We start from the raw sequence: 24,097 nt of genomic DNA, 5'->3' as shown, positions 1-24,097 counted from the left end.
TTGTACTTTTAAACACTCTGAAACGTCTTTTCAATTTCAAAAAGTATCGCAGGAGGAAATTTGGAATAAAAACCGCGCAATTTACCGGCTTATGTTATATACATATACCTATAGCTCTGCGAAATTTGAAATTTATAAAGGGTTTTCCAATAACAGGTGTTATTTTGAATATACCGCTATTTCGGTAGATGTCACTTTTAAAGCTGTCATTTTTTGATATTTGACAAGTAGAAATTACGCCATTAATAAAAATGGAACGATACACGCTTAAACAACGCATTGAAATTTTTGGGTCATCGCGATACAGGAATTGTTGAAAAAATTCGAGCTGTTGGGACAAGTTAGAAATGTGAAGAATAAAACCCGTGCACCTCGCTCAAGAACAGTCGGAAATATTGCTGGTTTCCCAGGTTTGTCCACTCCTCGTCGTTCTGTGGAATTAGGCATTCCACAAACGTAATTACACCGTATTTTGCATAAATATTTCGGTCTTAAGGCTTATAAAGTCCAGTTAACACAGAACAACGTCGTGTCTTTACTGATTGGGTCCTTGAAATGCATGAAAATGATCCGGAACTCCATCGAAAAATCATAGTGAGTGATGAGACCCATTTCCACCTCGGTGGTTTCGTTAACAAGCAAAATTGTCGGCGTAGTCATTGGACCTCACCTTTTTCGAAAATGAAGCTGGAGCAACAGTTACGATGAATGGATTGCACTGTCGGGATATGATTAACGATTTTTATGCCCGGAATTGGATGGTATTGATCTGGACAACGTTTATTTTCAACAAGACGGCGCTACATGCCACACAAACCATTGATCTTTTACCAAAATAACACCTCTTATTTGAAAACCCTTTATAAAAGGTATCACAAAATAGGGTAAAGTATTTAAAAACCAAAAAGCACGGTATATAAGTGTATTCTTCGCTTCGATAACCTTTACCAAGTTGTATTTTTTGCATACAACTTTTTTGGCGGGGGTGGCCTTCGGCGGCGCGTCATAAAAATAACGCTGGCTAAAACTCCTTTCCACATTTAAACCATTGAACCAGAAATTAAAACGTCATACGCATTATAGTAAGGCATATAATCCCCATCCCCACCATCAACACTCAACTGAAATACTTAATTTTTGTTCATATTTTTATTTCATTTGCAGGTATCCGGCAACACTATACTGTTGTCAATTCCAATGATTTGTTATTCGCGTTTAAAATTGGAAAGTGATGATATGGGTAAATGCATTTGCAATCAATTTTCATTGAAATATTTCGAATACAATTATAAAAATAAGAATAAACACGCATATATATTTTGTGAATTTAATGTTAAGTTTAACAAAATATATATTAAAATCTGCCAAACTATAGTGAAGTTCCCGAGGGCACTTTGAAGGCAAATAATTACAAAACTATTATATCCGGAATAATTAGGAGTCATAAAGGCTTTTCCTGAACCACTCCCTAACATCTCCACTACTAAGTTTTATTCAATAAGTCACTATACTTTGCCTAAAATTGCCCATGTCACATTATACTAAATCCGCGCCAAAATTTATTTCGATTCGTGCGCGAAGATTGATTTTTTTCATGATTTTTTTTTTTTTTTTTGTAATATTTATTTCTTGAACATTATCAATAACGATTAATTTTTCCTTTTTTTTAACTGCAAGATAGGACATACTAATATACAAATCTAATATATTTTTTATTTTGTTTTGATTATTTTTTTTTTTTGTACTTTAGGAATTCTTAAATTTCTTCACAAAAAAAAAATTATAAAAATATTATAATTTTTTAATGTTAAATTCAAAACATATTTTAAACCACCACACAAATTCTAAAAACTGCGAATGCAAATTTTAAGTCGGCGGTGGTGGGCGTCGATTAATTTTCTCAGAGTATTTTTTGGATCAGTTGAGCACTGCCACAACCATCACGCATTACCATCTATATATTCTTCTAAGCGATGTTGAAAAGGCTTATTCTATAGTAATTGTGGCAGTAATTGTGATAATTGTGGCCTTGCTCTTTATAAATTTGTATCCCTATTCTCGCCTAATCTTGCTCGAGTGGCAAGTCTTGAGCTTCGTCCAAAATATTTTTGTTAGCTTTTCATTTATACGTTCTTTACTGCTGTCGCCATTGGACAGTTTTAAATATACTTTGGACGTCTCCTACCAGATTTCTAGACATATATTTGAAGGAACTAACCGCGACATTAAAATTATTTTCTTACTGACTTTTTGTATAAAGAATTTTCAGGCTGCATTCCTGCCTGTCAGTATCTTAAGCTCTTCCCATGCACGTTTTTTTGTCCTTTTAAAAAAAAAACACATCTCCTGTCCCTCCACTTTCACTGGTGGATCTATAAAGTACGTGCCTCACCCTGTGATGCATATTTCTAGTTGCGATGCTGTCAAGCTAATATAATATTTCGCTTAAGGATATCAGGCGGCCGCCGTGGCCGAATGGGTTGGTGCGTGACTACCATTCGCAATTCAGAGAGTGAACGTCGGTTCGAATCTCGGTGAAAGATAAGAAAAAGTTTGCATTTGCAATTAATATATATATATCAGGGTACTCGAGATGCATTTTCATGCGGTGCTCCTTTTATCGTTTGTAAAGTTATCAACACTTAGGCAAGTCATAATTCGCGGCCTTTTCAATATTTTCATAGCGAGTTGTAAGAACATATCCCTAAAACCCAGTTATAAGAATTTCAAAAATGTGCACTTTCGTTTAGCCACTTGATACAGGCCTCACGACCGGCCAGTTGCAGCCTCACCTTTTAATGGTTGCAAATCCCAGCGACTACTTCAACTGAATAAGCTTGCGTCATAACGGGTATTTGATTACACCCCAGAAAACAGGGCAGGTCAGTTAAATATTCTTTGGTATAAACAGATTTCTAAAATAAATAAAAAATCAGTTAAATCATTCGAACCCATTTCTGTCTTTGTATTTTCACTTGCAGAAAAGCTTCCAGAGATAAATATCGCATGGTTGGAAAGCCTGACGATTTTTTATGCCACTATGAAGCTTTGAAAATCGATGCCTAAGTTAATGCCTACACACACATATAAGTAAATAATACAATAAATAAAGAAACTCCTAAATTTTAAGTAAATTCGTTTTTTTGAGAATTCAAAGCTTCCCTTCCTATCTCAATTCAAATTAAAAATTTCTTCGCTTTTTCAAATTTACTCTCTTCCGGTTTTTATCCCAAAATTTCTCCATTAACTTTAAGACCTTTCGCAGTAGAGTATATGAAAAATTAAGTCTTAAAGTCCACCTTAGTCCAGACAGATGTTCAGGCCGTACTTCTCTTTCAAATTTTGGTGTGCGTTTTAGAGGTTCGGTATATCAAACCCACTTGGTAATTTATATTAAAATATTTTTTTTTCCATATTTATTATATTATATATATTACGTATTATAATTATTTATTTATTTGCAATGAAAAATGTATTTAGACCACTGCACTACTTCAACTGTAGTACAGTCCATTCTTTTCGAAACAATGCTTCATACTCGGTTTATAGCCCTGGCAACGATTATTCCAAGCAACCCATGCGCTGAAACCCTGAATTCGGCGAATATACTTGGCACAAGCTACGGAAAAGCGGATATCATCACTCATCAAAAGACGACAGGGCAGACGGCATGAATTAGAAGATGGCCGTCCATCTGACGGCTTGCACCAGTAACGATCGTTGATTTGAAAAAGGCCCCAATCGACGGAACCATCCACGTTCGATGGATTTATAGCTTTGGTGTTAAAGGAGCTCTCACCCTCAACCAGACACATCCAATCGTCCAGCTCGTGAAAAGGCATGCCCATGCGATGAAGTTTTCGAGCCAATGCACATTTGTTGTAAATACGAGCACGCGTGCCTGAGGTTATTACAGCAATCATGAAAGTGAGTGTGACTAGCGGTCGAAAGAATTTATTATAAAGATGCATTTTCCTAATGAAATTTTAATATAATCGACTCAGTGGTCAAATTTCGTTTAACAGCAAAATTTGCTTGCCTTTACTGCATTAAATATTATATTTTACTGTGTGTTGGATATTTGTTTCGTTCACTTTATATACTTACGCGTGAAGATCTCTTATGTATAAGTGATTTGAATTGGTATGTAAAAAAATTATGTTGGTGTCTTCTCCATCCATGTGCCATCTTTGGTACACTTATAAATATACCCTGTAGGGAAGTTTGAATTACAAACGCTCTGAAAAATTTCCAAATGGGCTAACATGCCTTGTTTTTCGTCATTATTTAAATGACCGATTATATATACATATATAATTGGCGCGTACACCCTTTTTGGGTGTTTGGCCGAGCTCCTCCTCCTATTTGTGGTGTGCGTCTTGATGTTGTTCCACAAATGGAGGGACCTACAGTTTCAAGCCGACTCCGAACGGTAAATATTTTTTATGAGGAGATTTTTCATGGCAGAAATACAGTCGGAGGTTTGGCATTGCCTGTAGAGGGACGACCGCTATTAGAAAAAACGTTTTCTTTATTTTGATATTTCACCGAGACTCGAACCGACCTTCTATGGTAGTCACGCACCAACCTCAGCTTAGCAGTTGAGAGTCAACCCTTTTTCCTACAGGGTCGCTAATACTACGAGTATATTAAAAGAAGAAATCCAATTAAGAGAATTAATTGCTAAAAGTCGTGGCGTATTCAAATTATTGTCTACTTATAGCTTATTTGAACAGAAGATGGTTCTAAGTGCCTGCATACTCTCAATTTCTACAAATATTCACAAATTCACAACCAAAAAAATATCAACGATCGTTGTATTTATTTTTTGCCTAAGTTTTACTAAATAGCCAATGCCCATTTTTTGCTCAATCTGAAGAGTTTTTCGGTGTTTAAGTGTCATTTTATACGAAACTGAATCGCCTCATTTAGACAGCACTTGAAAGTTGAACTGAAGCACGTGACATTTTGCTTTTGGTGCCCGAAGCTTCATTCATGCATACGCGTATGCTGCAACAATTCTTAATTATCATTTTTTTTCAGTTTTTACTGTTGGGCACGTGTGCGATTTGAGGCTATCCTAAATTTCGAATTCTTAAACAGCAGTGAATCTTCGTGTGTCAATTAAGAAAATATTTTATAGCTGCAATCAATCAAAGTTTTTTATACTAATACCAGCTGCTCACTAGCCCACTAGGCAAATTTTAACACTGAATGTAAGGATGCATTTCCGAATACGCTGACGTGATTGGTTTTTCATTTTTATATCTACATAAATCTGTTTTCCATCATGCACTTTTGTGTAGATGTTGGATGGCTGTAAATCCCTTTATTGAGAAAGGATTCATCCAAACGAGTCTTTCCTTAAATTTGCGAGAATTAGAATAAAACTATTTCAGTGCGATTTTGAATTCATTATAATTAAATAATTAAAATTTAGTTATTTTAAAAACATTTATTAGTGTTCATTGACTTTCTTCATTACTCCGGATGATAAACTACATTTTTTGTCTTTCCGTCCGGAGAGAAAACAAAAAGCGTTGATGGTTTACCGACTCTCGAGCTACCTAAAACAGGATATCTTTAAATTTATCCCACACACTTAAATGGGATGGGACCAAAAATAAAGTTTGTAGTAATAATTCGACTCTAGCGCTACTTCACATGAAATTTTTTCATACAAACCTTATTCTTGTAACCATAAACACAGCAAAAAAATTTGTAATAAGCAAAATCGGTCAATACGTTAAAAGTTTTAAGGTTGCACACATTCATGAACCAAGTTTTTTTAATAAAAATTAAATGGTTATTTCGTGCACAATATTTCATTATTAAATCGTACCACAAGGACATAATATATATGTAGTATAATATTATTATAAAATAAATTTAGTTTTGTCTAAAAACATCAAAAAATTTTTTTGGTTTAATATTTAGTTGGTTTGGCCAAATAGAATTATCTAGGCTTCAATGGATTTTGAGATATGACTATAGGTCTGTTCGCGTAAAATTATCCAGTAACTTAATTTCTGAGAATTCGCTCTAAGATAGAAAAATATCGAAAAAAAGGTCATGAACGCAAAACCAGTAACAATTTGCAGGTTTTACGAACAGTTAGCGGGAATAATCAAAAAAAGTACAAATATTTTCAGTTGAGCTGCCTCGTATTAAATTAAAAAAAAAAAAGAAATAAAGCAAAACAAGAGCAAAATACCGAACTTAGCATCAGTTGTTCCCCAGGAGCATTTCGTAAGAGTGAATCAGGTAAGGAACTGGGAATAAATTTTGCATACGGGCAAGTAAGCGTTTCAATTTCAATCTTTTTCTCTTTTTCAACTAATAAACAGTGAACACGTCGAAATATTCAAAGAAAGAAGATTAATTTACCCAAAGGCTGTCTTAGACAGCGAAACTGTGAGATCAGCGATTTAGAAGCTGGTATAGCCTTAACGCCAGGTAGGTTTTTATTTTATTTTATTCTCCCATATATTTATTTAAGGGGTTACTTGGGTTTCGTCGGGAAAAAAGTGCCTATTTTCAATATTTTTTTTCTATGTAAAAAATTATTTATATAATTCAAACTTTTTTCTGTCCTATAGATACATATTTAGAGAATAACTTCTGAAATTTTCAAACAAAAAATTTAAACTCCTCCATTGTGACGTCATTTCCGGTGACCCCTCGAAAAAAAGGTGCGTCCGCGTTGTCAGCATAACTCCTGACAGGCTCATCAAAAATGAAAAAACAAAAATAAGTGTTTTAGTTAAGACCATAAACTCGTGCTTGAACGAAGGAAAGAAAAAAAAGTAAAAATTGGAATTTTGGCAGATATTTTTCCAAAAAAAATGAAAATTTCGGTAAAATTTGCTTGAGATTTTGTTTTTTTTTTAAATAGTTGTAATTGAAAAAAAAAAACAAAATCCTTCGTTCAAGCACGAGTAAATTATATCTCGAACACCTGTGTAAAATTTCATCAAGATCGGTTGAGTGGTTTTCGAGAACATTTGACAACCGACTTTGAAAACACGGTTCCGAGAAAAACCCGTTTAAAGTTTTGAGTAACAATAAAAGTAGCTTGGAGCACACACATTCCAAAGGCTGTATCTCCGAATTTATTAATCGGATCGACTTGCAAATTTAGGATAATATTCCTGAGATGTTGTAGAAATTAATAAGCAAAAAAAAATGAACCAACGAAACCCATGTAGCCCCTTAACTCGTAAATATCTGTATTTCATACGCGGACATTTAAAAGAAAACATTTCATCTGCATCCACAAATCCAAAAAAAGAAGAACGGCTTTGGAGCAGTATACGAGTATGGAGGTCCAATGCTCAATTGTTTAAAATGCTGGAAGAAATCATGAAAAAAGAAGGAAGAACAGTAGGGAAAGCCCAGATAAAAATGGAGAAAGTCGATCTTTTGAAGTCGCTGGTCGATTTCCTTAAAGAATAAATATATATTCACACATTATATCAAAAAAGTACCGGGAATTGTTCAATAAAACACAAAATAATTGTTTAATCATCAAAATGTATTTTGTCGCTTTCAAAATAAGATCCAGCTCGAAGCAATACACATATGCCAACGATTAGTCCAGTCATCAAAGCACCTTTTAAACGCGTTTGAAGAGATCTTCTTCAGCGAATTCTCCTTATTGGCCTCTATCGACACAAAGCGGCGTCCGTGGTGTTGCAATTTAAGTTTTGGGAAAAGGACTTTTCCTTCCTTCCTCACAGGGGGCTAAATCCGGTGAAAACGGTGGTTGCTCGATGATATTTTACGAGTTTTTGGTCAAAAAAATGTTCACAATATGAGCCTTGTGAGACGGTGCGTTATCATGGTGCAAGATCCATGAGTTTTCTTTCCACAAATAAGGCCATTTTCTACGCACATTCTCTCTCAAACGTCGCATAACTTCCAAATAATATTTTCTATGTACCATATAACCATTTGGAATGAGTTTCGGTTGTCCAGCACCATTTTCTTGACTTTGTCGACGTTTTCATCCGTTGAAATACACATTTCTTGCTTAACTTTAAAACTAAGCCACGCGCCTAACAGCGCGCAAGAAAGAGTGTTCCGTTTCCCTTTTGGCTGCCAGTTGCAGGTGGTGAGTACCCAGCACTAAGCTAAGTACGCCGATCAGGTACACGTCTCATGTTCTCAACAATTTCAATAGAATTGTTGAGGCCTCTGATATAAAGGCATATGCAAAGTTCTGTATTTGATCAAATCCTCTCACGTCACCAATTTACCGCTTGGATATGACAAGAAATTATCTAAATTTTCTAAGAAAAATTCGTGCTGTTGCATGAATTTATGTTGCTGCTGTGGTAAATGCCATTGAGCAAGAATATTCATTAGGCCGGGTCGATTTGTGGGGAGGCAAAAAAATCGCCCATTGCTCTGTGAAAATCATATTCTAGGGATCGAAATAAGAAACTTTGCCGAAGGAACCATACCTCTAAAGCGAATTCTGATGTCCCCCAATTTGGGTCGAACGAAAAATCAGACACACAAACATTCAAGACGTGTCAAAAATTTTATTTATTGTGACACTAAATTTAGAAAATAGGTCGCTTTTTGATTGAACAAATGGACAGAAGTGCGCCTAGTTGAAGTTAAGCATTTTTAACGCAAAAACATGTATTTGGATGACTCTTCTTGTAGCCATCATTGAGAAGCCATATCCATAAGCGAATGTTTGGTCGAGTGGCACCGTCGAGCTCTTTTTTCGAAAAATTTCTTGTGACTTTTTTTTACTGTTTCATCCCAAATTTCCACTACAAAAAATTCAATTATTCAATTAACTTAAAAAACCGCGTAAAAGAGGTTGCTTAGCCTTCTTTACAATAACCTTTTTACAACCACTGCTGGAAACTTGTTATTTTGGAAAAAGTTGGATTTTGTTGTGGTGATTCTCCTGCGAATTCAAAAAATACTTGATTATTGGATCATCATAAATGAAAATTGTTGTTAATTACGCGAATATATTCATTTCTTTTGGTCGAAAAGTTACAAATCTCACCGACTTAAAGAAGTCACTGTAAGCTCTAAAATATTTATTTTTAAACTAATTTTATCGAAAATGGAATTCGTTTGCCAAATGTCATACCAATAGTTTTGACCTCAAAAAAGATGCTCGGGATCTTTCAAAATCATAGCTGAATAATGACGAACTAAAGTTCATCGTTGGTTATGGCTACGTATTATCGCTTAAGTTTAACAACCAACAATATTTAGCACAAATTCTTTTCTCAAGGAATTTTCCCTCAGAATGTTATATGTATAAGGAACATATTTATAAATTTTTTGCAGTTTAATTTTTTTTCAATTATTTCCAAATTAAATCATTTCAACTCGCAGTTCAACTTTTTACAAACAGTCATTAATATTAGGTAAAGCTGCTCCACCGCGACACTGGTTGTTCCACACCGTCCAGGCTCCAAAACCTTGAGCACTTTGTACTTGCCCTGCGCAACGAACCGATGCAGTGATGTCATCTGTTGTAAGAGATCGGCATGGTGTACGACACGCATTTGAGGATTGGCGTCCATCTTGAGGATCGCACCAGAAACGATCGTTTATTTGAAAGATACCCCAATCGCGGGAACCATCTGAATTGGGTGGTCCAATAGCCGCCGAGTTGAAAGTACTCTCATACTGAGCGATACAGACCCAAGCGGGAATGTTGCCACGAGCTACACCTAAGCGTGACAATTCCCGCGCCAATGAGCAACGATCGAATATTCTGGCATTGATGGGTATAGAAGTATAGAATAGAAGGAAACTGAATAGGAAAAGCTTCATGGCTTTCGATTAAAAACAAGACAACTTCAAGTGTGTTTTTTAACGAATTAAGGCTCAATTTATACAGAAATTTAGTATCGGCAGGCAGCAATGTATTTATAGAAAAGTTAAAACAATGAAGACTTACAATGACATTGAAGAAAAGTCGAACAATAAAGTATTTACAGAAAAACAAATTAATTAAAGAACAAAAGAGTTTGTTTTTATTACAACAAATAAGCTTTTGTAAGGGCTAAACAATACATAAATATGTACATTGCACTACATTTTTATTGTAAATATCTCCAAGTAAATCACGGTGATATATTTTTAGAGATTTAAAACAACTTAAACAGATTTTTCTTCATTAAGAACAGAATAATAGTCCAGAGTAATTTGAAGTCAAAGTATAAAATAAGAAGTAGAAAATAAGAAAAGCAGAATACAAATCACATCTACATATATACACATTAATACAGGGTTATCGAGAAAGTCGTCCCAGAATATTATTGTTATTATTGGGGCATAATGCACCGCGACCTCTGATATGGTCTATTGTGCTTAAACGCAAGCTTAAACTTGGAGGTTTTCAATGAATTTGAGTACCTGCAAACGTATTTTGTTCCATATCACTATTGCCACACGACGCCTGCTTCCAGATTCTAATTTTCTCAAAGGATAACGAACACTGCAATGTCCTGTGTGGTATCCAGTGAAAGTTATTAAGCCTTCTCTATCCATATTTAAGAAGATATAATATTTGATGCTCTTCTCGTGGAAAAGGTAAACTGTTCAGCATGCCTCTGTCCTGATCTCTCCATCCAGCGCTGTGTGAGTTTCCTGTTTCCCAGTCTATGATAAATTCCTTTATGCGGGTTCAGGTCAATAGAATTTTATAATAGTGCCTAATTTCGCTAGGCGTACAGGCGGTTTACGTTGCCGTCATATCCTTCATGTCTTAGCACACAGCCCAACGAAACGGTGTTCTTTGCTTCCAAGGCATTAAGTACAGAGAAACATTCCCCAATGAGTTTGCATATTATTATGTAAGACTGCAGTGCACATAAGGCTGCCTGAGTGTCTAAGGAAATGCGGACGCGCGAATTTTGCCTCTTCGAAGGCATTCTTTGCCTCAAATTCCTATGTCATGAATTTCCGACTTAGAGACTGTTGGTATCGATATTTTAAAGATTGGCCCAAAGCACCCATACCAGTCTTGCTATCCGCAAGATTCAAACCATATGTGTATCAGATTTCCCTGTCTCTCAAATTGCTCGATCTCAATTAGTTATCTTAAAACATAAACAGGATTGTTTATGCATTTCTTTGGGATTTCCGTATGGCAAATGGTTTTTATGAGGAACTTTTTCATGGCAGAAATACACTCGGAGATTTGCCATTGCTTGCCTAGGGGTGACTGCTATTAGAAAAAATTTTCTCTTTTTGAAGTTCATGTACGGAGATTCGAACCTACGCACTCTCAAATGGTGCTCACGCTCTAACCCATTCGGCTACGGCGGCCACCATACGCCCTATGAAATCTCAGATAATTTTGTTAGAAATACTTTCAGAGTTCATTGAATGAGATTAAGTATTGAATTTTTTTTCTGATGCTACTCTGAGATGCAGTTCTCCAAATAAAGTCGTCCTAGATACTTAAGGATGTTAATGCGGTTATTTCTGATTAATCGTTCTTCTTTTGACGTGATAACGTCTTATAATTCGATTTAACAGGCTGCACGCACGAAAAAATGTGTCGTTACCTTGCTCATTAGTGTTACCTTGCTCATATGTCGTTACCTTGCTCATTGCCGTTACCTTGCTCATTTGTCGTTACCTTGCTCATTGCATTGAATGAACTGCAAGCGAAAGCGCGGAACGAACGACAAAGCAAACGAACGGCAACGTTCGACATCTTGCTCTCTCCTACTTAAGTGAGCGTATATATGTATGTATATGCGCATATGTACATATATAAATTCACGTATTTGTATTTGCATATGCCTTCTTATTGATTATTATTAATTTGATTCACTTGAAGAATTTAAAATAAAACCAAGTTTGTTAATAATACCTGTTGTTTGTTATATATGAAGGAAAAAATGTATGGTAATATTTACCATATACCTTATAAGATATGTTGTATACTAATATATGTATATAAACATGCATATACATATACAATTTCGCGCAATTTTCAAAAAGAACAAATCTATATGTAAAGATGCATACAAATCATATGGGCATATCAAATATACGAATCTATTCCGTACGCAAGCAAATGTAAGCTAATGTGCTTGAACTGCAAGCGAGAGCGCGGAACGAACGACAAAGAGCACAATCGGCCCCCGCGTTCGGCAACGTTCGACATCTGGCTCTGTCCTACTTGAGTGAGCATATATATGTATGTATATGCGCATATGTAGGTATATAAATTCACATACTTGTATTTGCATATGCCTTCTTCCTGTGTGCATGGTAATGAACCATTTCTCTGTTTAGAATAGGACGATGATAGAAAAAGTAGGAAATGAAAGGGAGTGTTTCGAGTGTAAAGTGTCTTGAAAAAGGCAAATCGATGATGGTGCCTCTTAGTGTTGTTGACTTATTAACGTCTGATGCACAATCGAAATTGAAGATATCCTTCATGAATTTGATAAATGTTTCGTCATTTTTCACGTTTGTGTAAATGTAACTTGACCTTTTCCATTGCAATTCCATTTACCTCCTCCTCTATATCCATAGAAAAAATCTACCAAACTAATAAAATTAAAATTTTGTTTTGAAAATTGCAACCATTCCATCAATATTTTCTTATGACGTTGTCACGTTAAACTATCGTCAGTAAACCGACTTTACTGACAACCTCTTTTTCTTTGGTTTTTCTGACTGCGAAATTCATATATAAAGTGTGTAAAAGTGCATACATACGAATCGGCGCCATCTACCGATTGTGGACTTGGGCATTTTTTCAATATTTGGGGTACAAAAATTGCATTAAAATTTATATTAGAATTAAAAAAGCGATTCATACTTTTAAATCTTTAAAAAAAATATAATTAGATCTTCATTTTTTTAATTTTATGTGGATACGTATAGGTATATATAGTGGTGGTTGCTTGGTAGTTCCAGAACTGAATTTATTCTCCACATACTTAACAAATTTTCCGAGCTTTGTTTTCAAAAATTTTTTCGCGTGCAGCTTCAACTTCACAGAAACTACATGAATGACACAGGAAACGTATTTTTCCAAAGCGTTCTTTATCATATTCCGTTGCTAGAACTTTGTTATTTTGAAAAAGTCTGATTTTGTTGCAGTAATCTTCCTTCGAATTGAATCAAGGCAGCATTATTGGATCATCACGGATCATGATTCAGCTATTAAAGGTTTGCTCACTTAGTGCATTAGAGTTCTGACACTGTCTTACAAAAGGCTGCATTTTAGAAGGGTGAAGAAAGGAAAAATTAAATTCCTTTCGGATAAAAATGGTATCAAAAAAGTGGTGTTTACTAAAATGGAAACAAACTGCGAACGGTTTAAAAAATAAATTAAAATTAGTATTAGTTTAGGGGGAAAAAATGCATTATTTTCTCGGTAGATGGCAGTAGAGATCGATATCTTGTAAAGTATCGATCAAACAATTTAAAGCTATTGCGCGTTTTCAAGAAAATTATTTTGCTGTATTATTATTTTGTTTGTTTCACTCAGTTCTAAGTTACAGGGTGTCAGCAAAGGAAGTCAACAAAGAGAAAATTCGGTACATTTTACAGTTTTTCTGTATGTTTTAGTAGACGTAGTAACGCCCAAGAGCAAAATCGACCATAAAACGGGTTTAAACCATTTGAGCATAAATTTAACGCAAAAATAATGGATTTCTTTCACCAATACCAGCTTTCTTATAATCATAAAAGCCAGCAATGTATGGTTTAATCAGAGGAGGTTCAAGCAACTCACCACCCTCGCTAAGGATAAACTGCGAAAGCTTACTTGTATTTTCACAGGTCACTGCAGATTACGTAGGCATCTGCACAGGATTGGGATTTTATCCACAGACTCCTGTCGCACACCTTCTCCTTGAATGTGACTCTATAGTGTGAAGAAGTTTGAGACATCTCGTCGATTGCGACCAGAAAAGTACATACGCTCAACCCAACCCAATTTTATCTTAGTTTTATTAAGGAAACTGGGCTTGGGTGAGATACTGTGATGAGCAGAGAGGACAAGAGGCCATGAATTCGAGGTGTAAACCTGAGTTTGATTCATTCTTTGAATATACTCCTTAGCGTTCTCGTGGGGGCTATCCAACTCTTCTCCCGATTTTAGCTCTTTCTTAAATGCTAGCTCGCTGCAAAACGTGAATTCCTTTAAAATTAACCATCATCAGAAAGAAAGCTTTTTAATTTCGCTATTGCTGTGTAACACAACCGAAGTTAGACTTCCCGAAATGAGCGATAGAATAAGGTATAATACATTCCGTCTAATTCCAAGGATTTATTGTTCCAGTAACCCAATTATCAGTAATACAATAACTTAAAAAATGTCTTCAGAAGAACCACAAGATTGAAGCATACATCAGGGGAAGAAATTCGACGTTTCCATAATACCCATGTTAACTTTTCAATTGAGATTCCTACCTTGGGATATTCCTCCATACAATTTGATTACCAGCCTACTCATGTATCCAAAACAAAACACCTCCAAACTTGTTTACCAATGCTATTCTTAGACATCAAGAACTATTTGGGAAGCATTCTTAGGACTGGTTTTATAATCCCATACAACTCAATATTTACTACCGAGACGACTGCCATAAAACTTGTCATTGACTAAACCTCCTCTACTTACTACTAAGGGAAAAATATACTCTGCACGGATAGTAATCGCAGCTATGTCGAGCCCAAACTGAGGATAAGCTTTAATTGATAACACTCGAAATAAATTGTATCAGCAAAAAACAAAACATAAAAGTTAAGTGAGTCCCATTCTTGGCAGCTTCAGACCTTACAAATCGCCGGGTCCAGACGGAATCATCCCCGCTGATCTGCAACATACATATCTCTTGTCTTGTATCGCGCCTATACTCGCCTTAATCTTCAAGGCGGCGATACGACTTAATTACATCCCCAAGAAATGGGCGGAAGTAAAAGTGGTATTCATTCCCAAGGGAGGGAAAACCGCACATACGAAACCGAAGGACTTCAGGCCGATTAGCCTATCATCCTTTCTGTTAAAAGCCCTAGAACGTTTACTAGATATGCAAAGGAGAAATTTGCAATAAGCTATCACCGTCCCAACATACATACAGCAAAGGCAAATCCGTGTAAACAGCGCTCCACGCGCTAGTTGACACAGTTGAGAAATCACTTCACTATAAGGAATACATCCTCTCTGCCTTTTTAGACATCAAGGGTGCCTTCAATAATATATATCCGGAGGCTATTAGTCTCGTTCTCGGAGGCACTAGTCTCGTTTATAGAACGAATACTAACTGGGCGAACGATAAGCGCAAATCTGGGTGACCACCATCCACCAAGAAATTCCACCCCACCCAAGGTGCGGTAATCTCTCCACTTCTGTGGAACTTAACTGTCATTAATCTTCTTCAAAAACTTAAAAAAATGGGAGGGAAAATAATCTCATATGCCGATGATATTGTTATAGCAATCTCGGGGAATCACCTTCCAACATTATGCGATCTTCAACAAAGATCCCTCAACAGACTATCACTTTGGTGTAAAAGTCGAGGACTTGAAGTAAATCCGGAAAAAACGGATCTGATACTATTGTATTTAGCAGGAAACATAAAACACCTGCTCTTAAACACATATTCCTAGGAGGGAAACCACTTAGAGTAACAGAAAAGGCGAAATATCTAGGACTTGTACTGGATAGGAAGCTAAATTGGTGGCTCACAGTCGCAGATAGAGTACGCAAATGTATGATGGCGTTGTACTCCTGCGGAAGGCTAATTGGAAAGAAATGGGGATTGGAACCCAGAATGATAGACTGGCTGTACACAGCAGTGGTTAGGCCTATTCTCTACTATGGTATTGTAATATGGTGGAATGACGGTGAGAAGGGGGTGAACATCAAAATACTTGACAAGGTTCAGAGATAAGCATCTCTTCTCATAACCGGCGCGATGTCAACCACACCATCGGAAGCATTATATGCGACATTAAACTTCCTGCCGGTAGATTTTCATTGACAGCCAGACGGCGATAAAATCCCTCACAAAACAGTCGACAACCTCCAAGGTAGCCATGAAATGCCGCACATCTCTTAACGAGATGGCTGAATCATTTCGCCTAAGGATAATATGGGTTCCTGGCCATCGCGACATTGAGGGTAACTGTAGAGCCGATGAACTAGCGAGACTCGGCACCAAGTTGTCCGAAGAGTACATAGACATTGGTATAGACATACCCTTACAAACATGTAAGCTACTTATCCTTGAAGAAATCGTAAGGAAAGCAAACGAAAGATGGCGTAATGAAGCCACCTGCAAAATCGCCCATCAACTGTGGCCGACTCTTAGTGCTAAACGCACAGAATCTTTGCTAAGCCAAAATAAACACAGTCTTAGCACACTGATTTCAGTCATAACGGGACAATGTCTAATAGGTAGGCACGCCCAAAGGATGGGTGTGTAAGCACATGACTTCTGTAGAAGTTGTCTTGATGAGGAAGAGGAAGAGACAATCTTACACCTTATGTGCCATTGTCCTGCTCTATCCAGCCGGAGATTTGCTATTCTAGGCAGACAATTTTTTAACGAATTGGAAGATCTCAGTTCTGCAGAAATAGGAGGTATTCTAAAATTTTTGAAAAACACACACTGATTTTAGGAGAAAAAGGGAAAGCTCCCCACGCGGCATCACAATGGGCTACGAGCCTGAGTGTGTCCCACAGGACAACCGCTTCAACCTAACCTAACCTAAGTTGGTCTCAGGACACAGCCAGCCTACATTCTGCTCGGAATCTTTCGTTAAAACCGTTCTCAGGATAGTCAATCGGTTATTATTATTCTACTTTAAGGGAGAAATGGATTACATAGCAACACAGCTACAAATCCATAAATCCAGAACGACTAAAGGCAATTATTCCAACAGGAGCCTGCAAGGTAAAAATCTTCCCCCAACTCCGACTCACCAACACCTTCTAAAGGAATGCCAATTCGCTCAGCGAGGAACTGTCCCCTGTTTATTATTCACATAATAGACTACGGCATCAAGTACGACAACGGCAGAAACAACATCTTTAAAGGCGGGAAACCTTCACAGTTATTAAAAGGAATTCTCTGGAAGATATGACAGTCAAAAATTCATGATTTTATATGTCAAATTGGATTAGTTTACCTTATATAATTTTGCTTATTGATTTTCTACACAATTTAATTTTATTCTAATAATTTTCATAATTAAGTAAAAAATTTATTAGTATTTTATGTTGATAGTCTTAGCTGCTAGTGCATTTCGTAATGTAATATAATTATTCAAAATTAGACTTTAATAAATAAATAAAACTTAAGTGAAGCCACTCGGTTTCAGCAGTTTGCACATTACCACGAGCAGCAAAACTTGCGGTGTTGCGGGCTGTAATTAATTCATATTGCTAAATTAACTCTTGTTGCTAACTTGCGTGTTTTTAAAGCAAAGTGGTGTGTATGTACTTCCATGTCATACTGGTTCTCTACAAACGGAGCAAGTTCTTCCTCGTAAGCAAAGCGTTTTGAATACGAAATATTTTTCCTATAAATTTTAATGTTCCTCCACTTTTACTCAAAATTACTAGAGTTAGCAACCCAATGTCTTTCTAAGAGAGCCAATTACTCAAGAGACAACGAGAAAGCTGCTTGCTAAGTAATCCATTTTAATATTTATGCATGTCATTAAATTGTTATCAGGTAAGATCGAGGTAAGATTCAAAAAGCCTGCGCACTTACAGCGACCGTCGTCTACTGCGTCGTGAGATGTGGCCACTAAAACAATCCTTTTCTGGGGAAACTCCCTACCCGGTACTACTTTCTGCATTGCTTTGGGAGGGTCATGAAATAGCCCACTTCCCCGAAGTTCCTTTTAACCCATTTACCTATGTATTGTATAAATGAGCTACGCCGTCCATCTGTCACTCGATTCAGTGCCCCACCGGCTTTGCCAACGTTGCATGGTTTGGCATGTCGGTTCCGCGGCATTAGTGGTGGCGTGTTTTTTCCTAGAGCTCCACGCATCCACTCGTTCTCGGCCCACGAGGTCGATAGGTATCTCCCCGCTGATCACAAAAACTACTGCACCTGAGTGCCGCTGTTCATTGTGCAGCCTCCAGTGCTTTGCACTTGGTTTTGTAGTTTAGCGCATCCTAGCATATTTGGCTGTCGTACAGGAGTATGCATTCGTTGTGGCTATGATGAACCTTCTTTTACAAAAACGGTTTGAAGTTAAGAAAATTCTGTGAAAATTTTTTTAATTTTATTAATTTTTTCAAATTAAAATATTTAAAATGGTAGTTAAACTCTTTACAAGCAGTCATTAATATTAGGTAAAGCTGCTCCACCGCGACACTGGTTGTTCCACACCGTCCAGGCTCCAAAACCTTGAGCACTTTGTACTTGCCTTGCGCAACGTACCGAAACACTGATGTTATCTGTTGTTAGAGCTCGGCATGGTGTACGACACGCATTTGAGGATCGGCGTCCATCTTGAGGATCGCACCAGAAACGATCGTTTATTTGAAAGATACCCCAATCGCGGGAACCATCTGAGTTGGGTGGTCCAATAGCCGCCGAATTGAAGGTACTCTCGTACTGAGCGATACAGACCCAAGCCGCAATGTTGCCACGAGGTACACGTAAACGTGACAATTCCCGCGCCAATGAGCAACGATCGAATATTCTGGCATTGATGGATATGGAAGAATAGAATAGAAGGAAGCTAAATAGGAAGAACTTCATGGCTTTCGATTACGAACAAATATCTCCAAGTGTGTTCTTAAATGAATTGAGGTCCAATTTATACAGAATTTTTGTAAATATGTAAAGTAAGGCAAGTAGTAATATATTTATGGAAAAGTTAAAACAATGTAAACTTATAATAATTAGGTCAAAGCATTGAGTAAAAGTCGAACTCTAAAGGATTTACAGAAAAATAAAATGAATAAACTAACAAAAGAGTTTGTTTTGGATACGAAGATAATGAATGAAATATGGTATGTATGCTTTTGTAAGAGCTACGCAATATGTATATACACACATGGCTCTATTTTTATTGTAAATATGTCCAAGTACTTAACAGACCCGAAATCCGTGGAGTCATGGTTATATTTATACATTTAAGACACCTAAATAAAATTTACATTAAGAACTGCAAAAAGTACGGCGAAAAGGACTGAGTAATAGCAGGAATGTATATTAAGTAAAGGAAGAATAATATATGAATTTCATTTAGTCACATCATCAGGTATACGAGGTGTGTTCAAAAAGTAAGGTGACTCTTTATTTTTCTTGAAATATAGTTATTTATTCACCAATTTCTATTTTGTCCCCTTCAAAGAGATCCCTTCAGATGGCACAGCACAGGAAGCTAAGGACGCGATTTGTTAAAGAAATGAGGTGATTTTATTTCTCACAAAAATATCTATTGGCCCCCTTTTTTGTTTCATGAAGCGGATTTCGGTGAATGCGGTGCTGACACATGATTTCGGTACTGTTTAAAATAAAAATTGTTTGACTCATTGTTTAGCAGCTCGCTGAGCACACCAAAAAACATCTAACACTTGCATCTGTCGAAAACCAACCACTTAGTTGAAACTATTGAATATACCATTTAGTAGAAACTGTACACATATGAGCATAACATGTGTTCCAACATAGAAAACATGTAAATCGAATGTACTGTTGCGAGTAAAATAATAGCAGTTCCTTGAACAGATTGTATCTTCTTCTTAATTGACGCGATTGGACTGCTTAAGCGAGTTTTGCCAAATTTAACAAAGTGTGCCATTTGTTTAATTCTCGTGCTAACCGGCGTCAATTGGGTACACTAAGTGAAGCCAAGTTCTCCTCAACCTGATCATTCCAACTTAAAGGAAGCCGTTCTCTTCCTATGCTACCACCAGCTGGTACCGCATTTAATACTTTCAGAGCCTGAGCGTTTATACCCATTCGGACGACATGGCTTAGCCAACGTAGTCGTTGGATCTTTATTCGCTGCGCTATGTCTATGTCATCATAAAGCTCATACAGCTCATTGTTCCATCGCCTGCGATATTCGCCGTCGCCAACAGAATCTTTCTCTCAGCAGAATCTTTTTCTCAAACGCTTCAAGGAACACCTTATCGGATGTTGTCATCATCCACCCTTCTGCGCCATACGTTAGGACGGCCACGATGAGAGCCTATAGAGTGTTAGTTTTGTCAAAAGTCCAAAGTATCACTTGTTGGCAAGAGAGATTTTCCGTTGGATTTTCAAGGCTGACATTATTATCGGCAAGCTTCAATTACTATAAATTACGAAACCAAAATTTTCGGAGAGATCGGCAATTCTGGGAACAAAAATTATTGTATATTTTTAATGGGTAAAATGAGTAAAATAAAAGTAAAAGAGCCTTTGTTCCTCCTAGGAACCACGGGAAATATATATATATATACTCATATACAGGGCCGTGGAGAGAGTATTCAGGCCCCGGGGGAAACTTGAGATGCGGGCCCCTTCAAATTTTTTTTATTTATCAAAATGCGTATTATGTTATAGAGATATAACATTTAAACATTGAAAAACTCATTGATAAAATTTTTAATAGAATTAATTATGAAATATTGATTAAAATGAATTTTAGAAAACTCTTCAGCAGATCTGAATTAAACAACGCAGCTGAAAAAAGTTAAAAATTTTTATTCATTTTGTGAGCCTTACAAATATTTGAAAATGACTGCCACGATGCTTAGAATTTTGCTTTTCTTGCTTTAGCCTAGGCAAAAGCTCTTATAATATCATCGAAGTCGAGTTTCCTTGCTAACTCAGATTCCAAATACAAAGTTGCCAATCCTGTGACTCGACTCTGAGTTGAACAAGAACGATGGTAGTCTTTGATCCTTGATAAAGCGCTGAACGATCTTTCGGCGCCGGCAACCGATACTGGCAGGGTGCAGAATATTCGCAAAGCAATGCAGATGTTCGGGGACAGAGTTTTATTATTTTTTATTTTTTTATTATTCATATAATAACATACCCAGTGAAAAATCAAAAATTTCTAGTCTATAAAAAGTATTATTGCTATCTCTACATTTAATTCTTTATCAACGTAAGGACAAATTGCTTTAAAGAATAACTACGTTTCAAAATTGGTCTTCATTTAAAATACAACTATCTAAATGTAATGTAATCATCACATTAATTACTTTATAAATCAGTAGCATAAAATGTTCCATTTTAATTAGAGCTCAATAATATACACTTTTTTATCACCATATTATATTTATTCTTCGTAATCGTGATCATAACATTCGATATGGTGACACCAAAAAAAGTCTGTGACGGAACTGTGATAGAAGTATTATTTACTATATTTTTTCAAACAGGAAATTTCTTGGAATTACCCTCGAGTCCGGGCCCCTCTGAAAACTCCGGGCCCGGGGGAAAAAGTACCCGATCATTAAACAACTTAGTTAGGCAATGGATATTAAATACAGGTCTCGTAATGGGCCTTAGGGCCACCGATTGCCTTGTCTTAGGCAAGCAACCTGGCTAACCTAACCCTAACTAAATTTAAAACACAGGACAATTTTTTAGAGAATATAGCTCTTACTACAACAAAAATCGTATACCAAACTTATAAAGCGTCCGCCATATAACTTTACGGAATTAAAAATGCTATAAAAAAGAAACTACTCAATATTTTTCCAAACTGTTTTTTTTTTAATGAAGTACAATCCTTCCGGTTAATGATGGAATACAACTTCATTCATATGGCTGCCTCGGCTAACCATGCACCATCCCATACGATCGGTCCAATTTTTCAACACATTTTCGATTGTTGCTGGTTTTTTGGCATAACACTGGTCTTTGACGGCACCCCAAAGATAATAATCCAACGGCGTCAAATCGCAGCTCCGAGGCGGCCAAACGATATCAGAATTTCGGCTGATAATGCGATCTTCGAAGACAGTGCGCAAAAGATTGATCGTAGCATTCGCTGTGTGGCAAGTAGCGCCATCTTGTTGGAACCAAATGCCACCAATATCCTCCTCTTCAATTCCTCGGAACAAAAATTCGGGCAACATGACCCGGTAACGCTCTCCATTGACGGTTACGGCCACTCCTCGCTCATTTTCGAAGAAAAATGGACCAATGATGCCTCTCGACCAAAATCCGCACCAAACAGTGACTCATTGTGAATGCATCGGCTTTTCTTCGAGTGCGCGCGGGTTTTCTGAGCCCCAAATGCGGCAATTTTGCTTGTTAACATATCCGCCGAGATGGAAAAGAGCTTCATCCGAAAAGCCGTACGTTATTTTCGTACACATTCTGCAACATTACCATGATTTTCAAAGTAATGGCGGAATATTTTCCAGCGTTCTTTGAGCGTATACACAACCATTTTCGTTCAGCGGAAGATTAAAACTAATTTTCTGTCAAAACAGATGACAGCTAAGTGTTACCATTCTTCAAATAATACCTAGTTCAAATCCGTAACGGTAGATGGCGGGCCCTGTATATTTTTAAAACTCTTATATTTTTAACCAAAATTTTCAGAATTTATTCGGGAATGCCATTTTGTATGTAGCTCAGTGAATTTTGGTATAAGTGCCAGTTTCAAGCAACTACAAAGCATCGTTGATTTTTGACAATTTTTTTCGCTTTTTATAATTATTATTTTTTCTTCCACTGTACAACTGAATTTTTGTGCTAAAGTTAAAGTTTTTATAGCAAAGTACTGAGGCATCTATACAAACTTTTTCAGTGACCTTGTTTTACAGCTTTTATTCTATGATAAATAAATCTAAAAAAATATTTTTGCACGTTGAAATTTATTATAGGCCATCTCGAGGGAACATATGTTTAAATACCTACTATATTTCTATACATATACTCGTATATGTATGCACACATGTATGTTATATGACTCGTATAAATATCGGAAGATTTCCGTTAATTAAACTATTACGATATAGACATGGATTCGATTGCAGTAAAAACTTGTATCTCCTTTCTTTTAACGACAGTCGCTGTACAACTCGTAGATGGACGCATATTCGATCGATGTTCCTTAGCTCAAGAGCTGCAATCACTGGGAGTACGGCAGCAAAATTTACCCAATTGGGTTTGCATTGCACTGCACGAAAGTAACTACAATACAGCCGAAATAAGCCCGCCGAACCCAGATGGCTCTCGCAATTGGGGTATATTCCACATAAGCGATCGCTTTTGGTGCGATCCCGAAGATGGTCGAGAAACTGCAAATGCTTGTCGAGTGTCCTGCCAGTCATTGATTACGGATGACATACGCGCATCTGTGACTTGCGCACAACAAATCATAAGAACGCAAGGGTTCACTGCATGGAATACCTGGAATAATGAGTGTGGCAGGGGATCGAATGTGCCGAATTTAGACGATTGCAATTGAATTGAAATTAATTGTATCTTTGAGGGCCAAAAATAAATTTAACTATATTATTAATAATAAAAATTGTCTAAACCCATGAAGAATCGATGTTTATAAATTCGGTGCTGGTGCATGCTTTTAATAAAATATAAATGGCAGAAAATAATATGAAAATTTTGTTCCTACTTATAAGAAGATTATAAAACCTCGTAAGATGTCTTTGCTTTTACTTAGGGTAAAATTAGTAAATTGAGAAACCGTTTTTCTCGCCGTTGTGGTTGTGTGAATTACGACGCTATTGAAGTAAATTAGCGATAGCGATATTAAATTGTCTTTGCTTATAGTGATAAGTAATTTGATAACTTTGCATTAGATACATATCAGGATCAGACTCGTTTGGATGTGGTTGTTAAATAGCGAGACAGACGCCGTAAAACATTTTATTTCGATCTTAGACATATTTAATTTTTATCGCCGCCTTTAATATACAGTCTCAACAACGCTTCATTTGAATCTTCTACTCTAAGAAACTGTCCTGTGAGTCTTCTTCTTCAGCGCCCGCAGTCTTAGTTCCGATTTCCCTATCACTGCTTCAGCTAGATTTTACCTGAAGAAAGCGATACAAGTTGCACGGCACTAAATCCGGTGAAGAAAGCAGAAGTTCAACATTGGAATGACAAACTGGGCTAGAAAGGTTTTTACTTTA

The 24,097-nt window shown here is 36.6% G+C and overlaps 4 protein-coding genes across 4 annotated transcripts; 1 reads left to right on the top strand and 3 right to left on the bottom strand.

Moving 5' to 3' along the window:
* Window positions 1–3,494: 3,494 nt before the first annotated feature.
* LOC128867994 (lysozyme P-like) lies at window positions 3,495–3,971 on the bottom strand. The gene has a single exon (XM_054109664.1). It carries the CDS (start codon window positions 3,969–3,971, stop codon window positions 3,495–3,497), a length of 477 nt encoding a protein of 158 aa, XP_053965639.1.
* Window positions 3,972–9,299: 5,328 nt separating this feature from the next.
* On the bottom strand, window positions 9,300–9,845 carry LOC128867993 (lysozyme P-like). Its single transcript, XM_054109663.1, has one exon. It carries the CDS (start codon window positions 9,811–9,813, stop codon window positions 9,379–9,381), a length of 435 nt encoding a protein of 144 aa, XP_053965638.1. The 5' UTR covers window positions 9,814–9,845; the 3' UTR covers window positions 9,300–9,378.
* An 8,411-nt stretch (window positions 9,846–18,256) lies between these two features.
* LOC128867992 (lysozyme P-like) lies at window positions 18,257–18,770 on the bottom strand. Its single transcript, XM_054109661.1, has one exon. It carries the CDS (start codon window positions 18,741–18,743, stop codon window positions 18,309–18,311), a length of 435 nt encoding a protein of 144 aa, XP_053965636.1. The 5' UTR covers window positions 18,744–18,770; the 3' UTR covers window positions 18,257–18,308.
* Window positions 18,771–22,962: 4,192 nt separating this feature from the next.
* On the top strand, window positions 22,963–23,563 carry LOC128867131 (lysozyme X-like). The gene has a single exon (XM_054108230.1). It carries the CDS (start codon window positions 22,963–22,965, stop codon window positions 23,410–23,412), a length of 450 nt encoding a protein of 149 aa, XP_053964205.1. The 3' UTR covers window positions 23,413–23,563.
* The last annotated feature ends 534 nt before the right edge of the window (window positions 23,564–24,097 follow it).

Source organism: Anastrepha ludens, chromosome 6 (genome assembly GCF_028408465.1).
Source record: "Anastrepha ludens isolate Willacy chromosome 6, idAnaLude1.1, whole genome shotgun sequence".
Classification (NCBI taxonomy): domain Eukaryota; kingdom Metazoa; phylum Arthropoda; class Insecta; order Diptera; family Tephritidae; genus Anastrepha; species Anastrepha ludens.
Note: the sequence above shows the minus strand (reverse complement) of the source record. Positions and strands in the feature narration are given on the sequence as shown.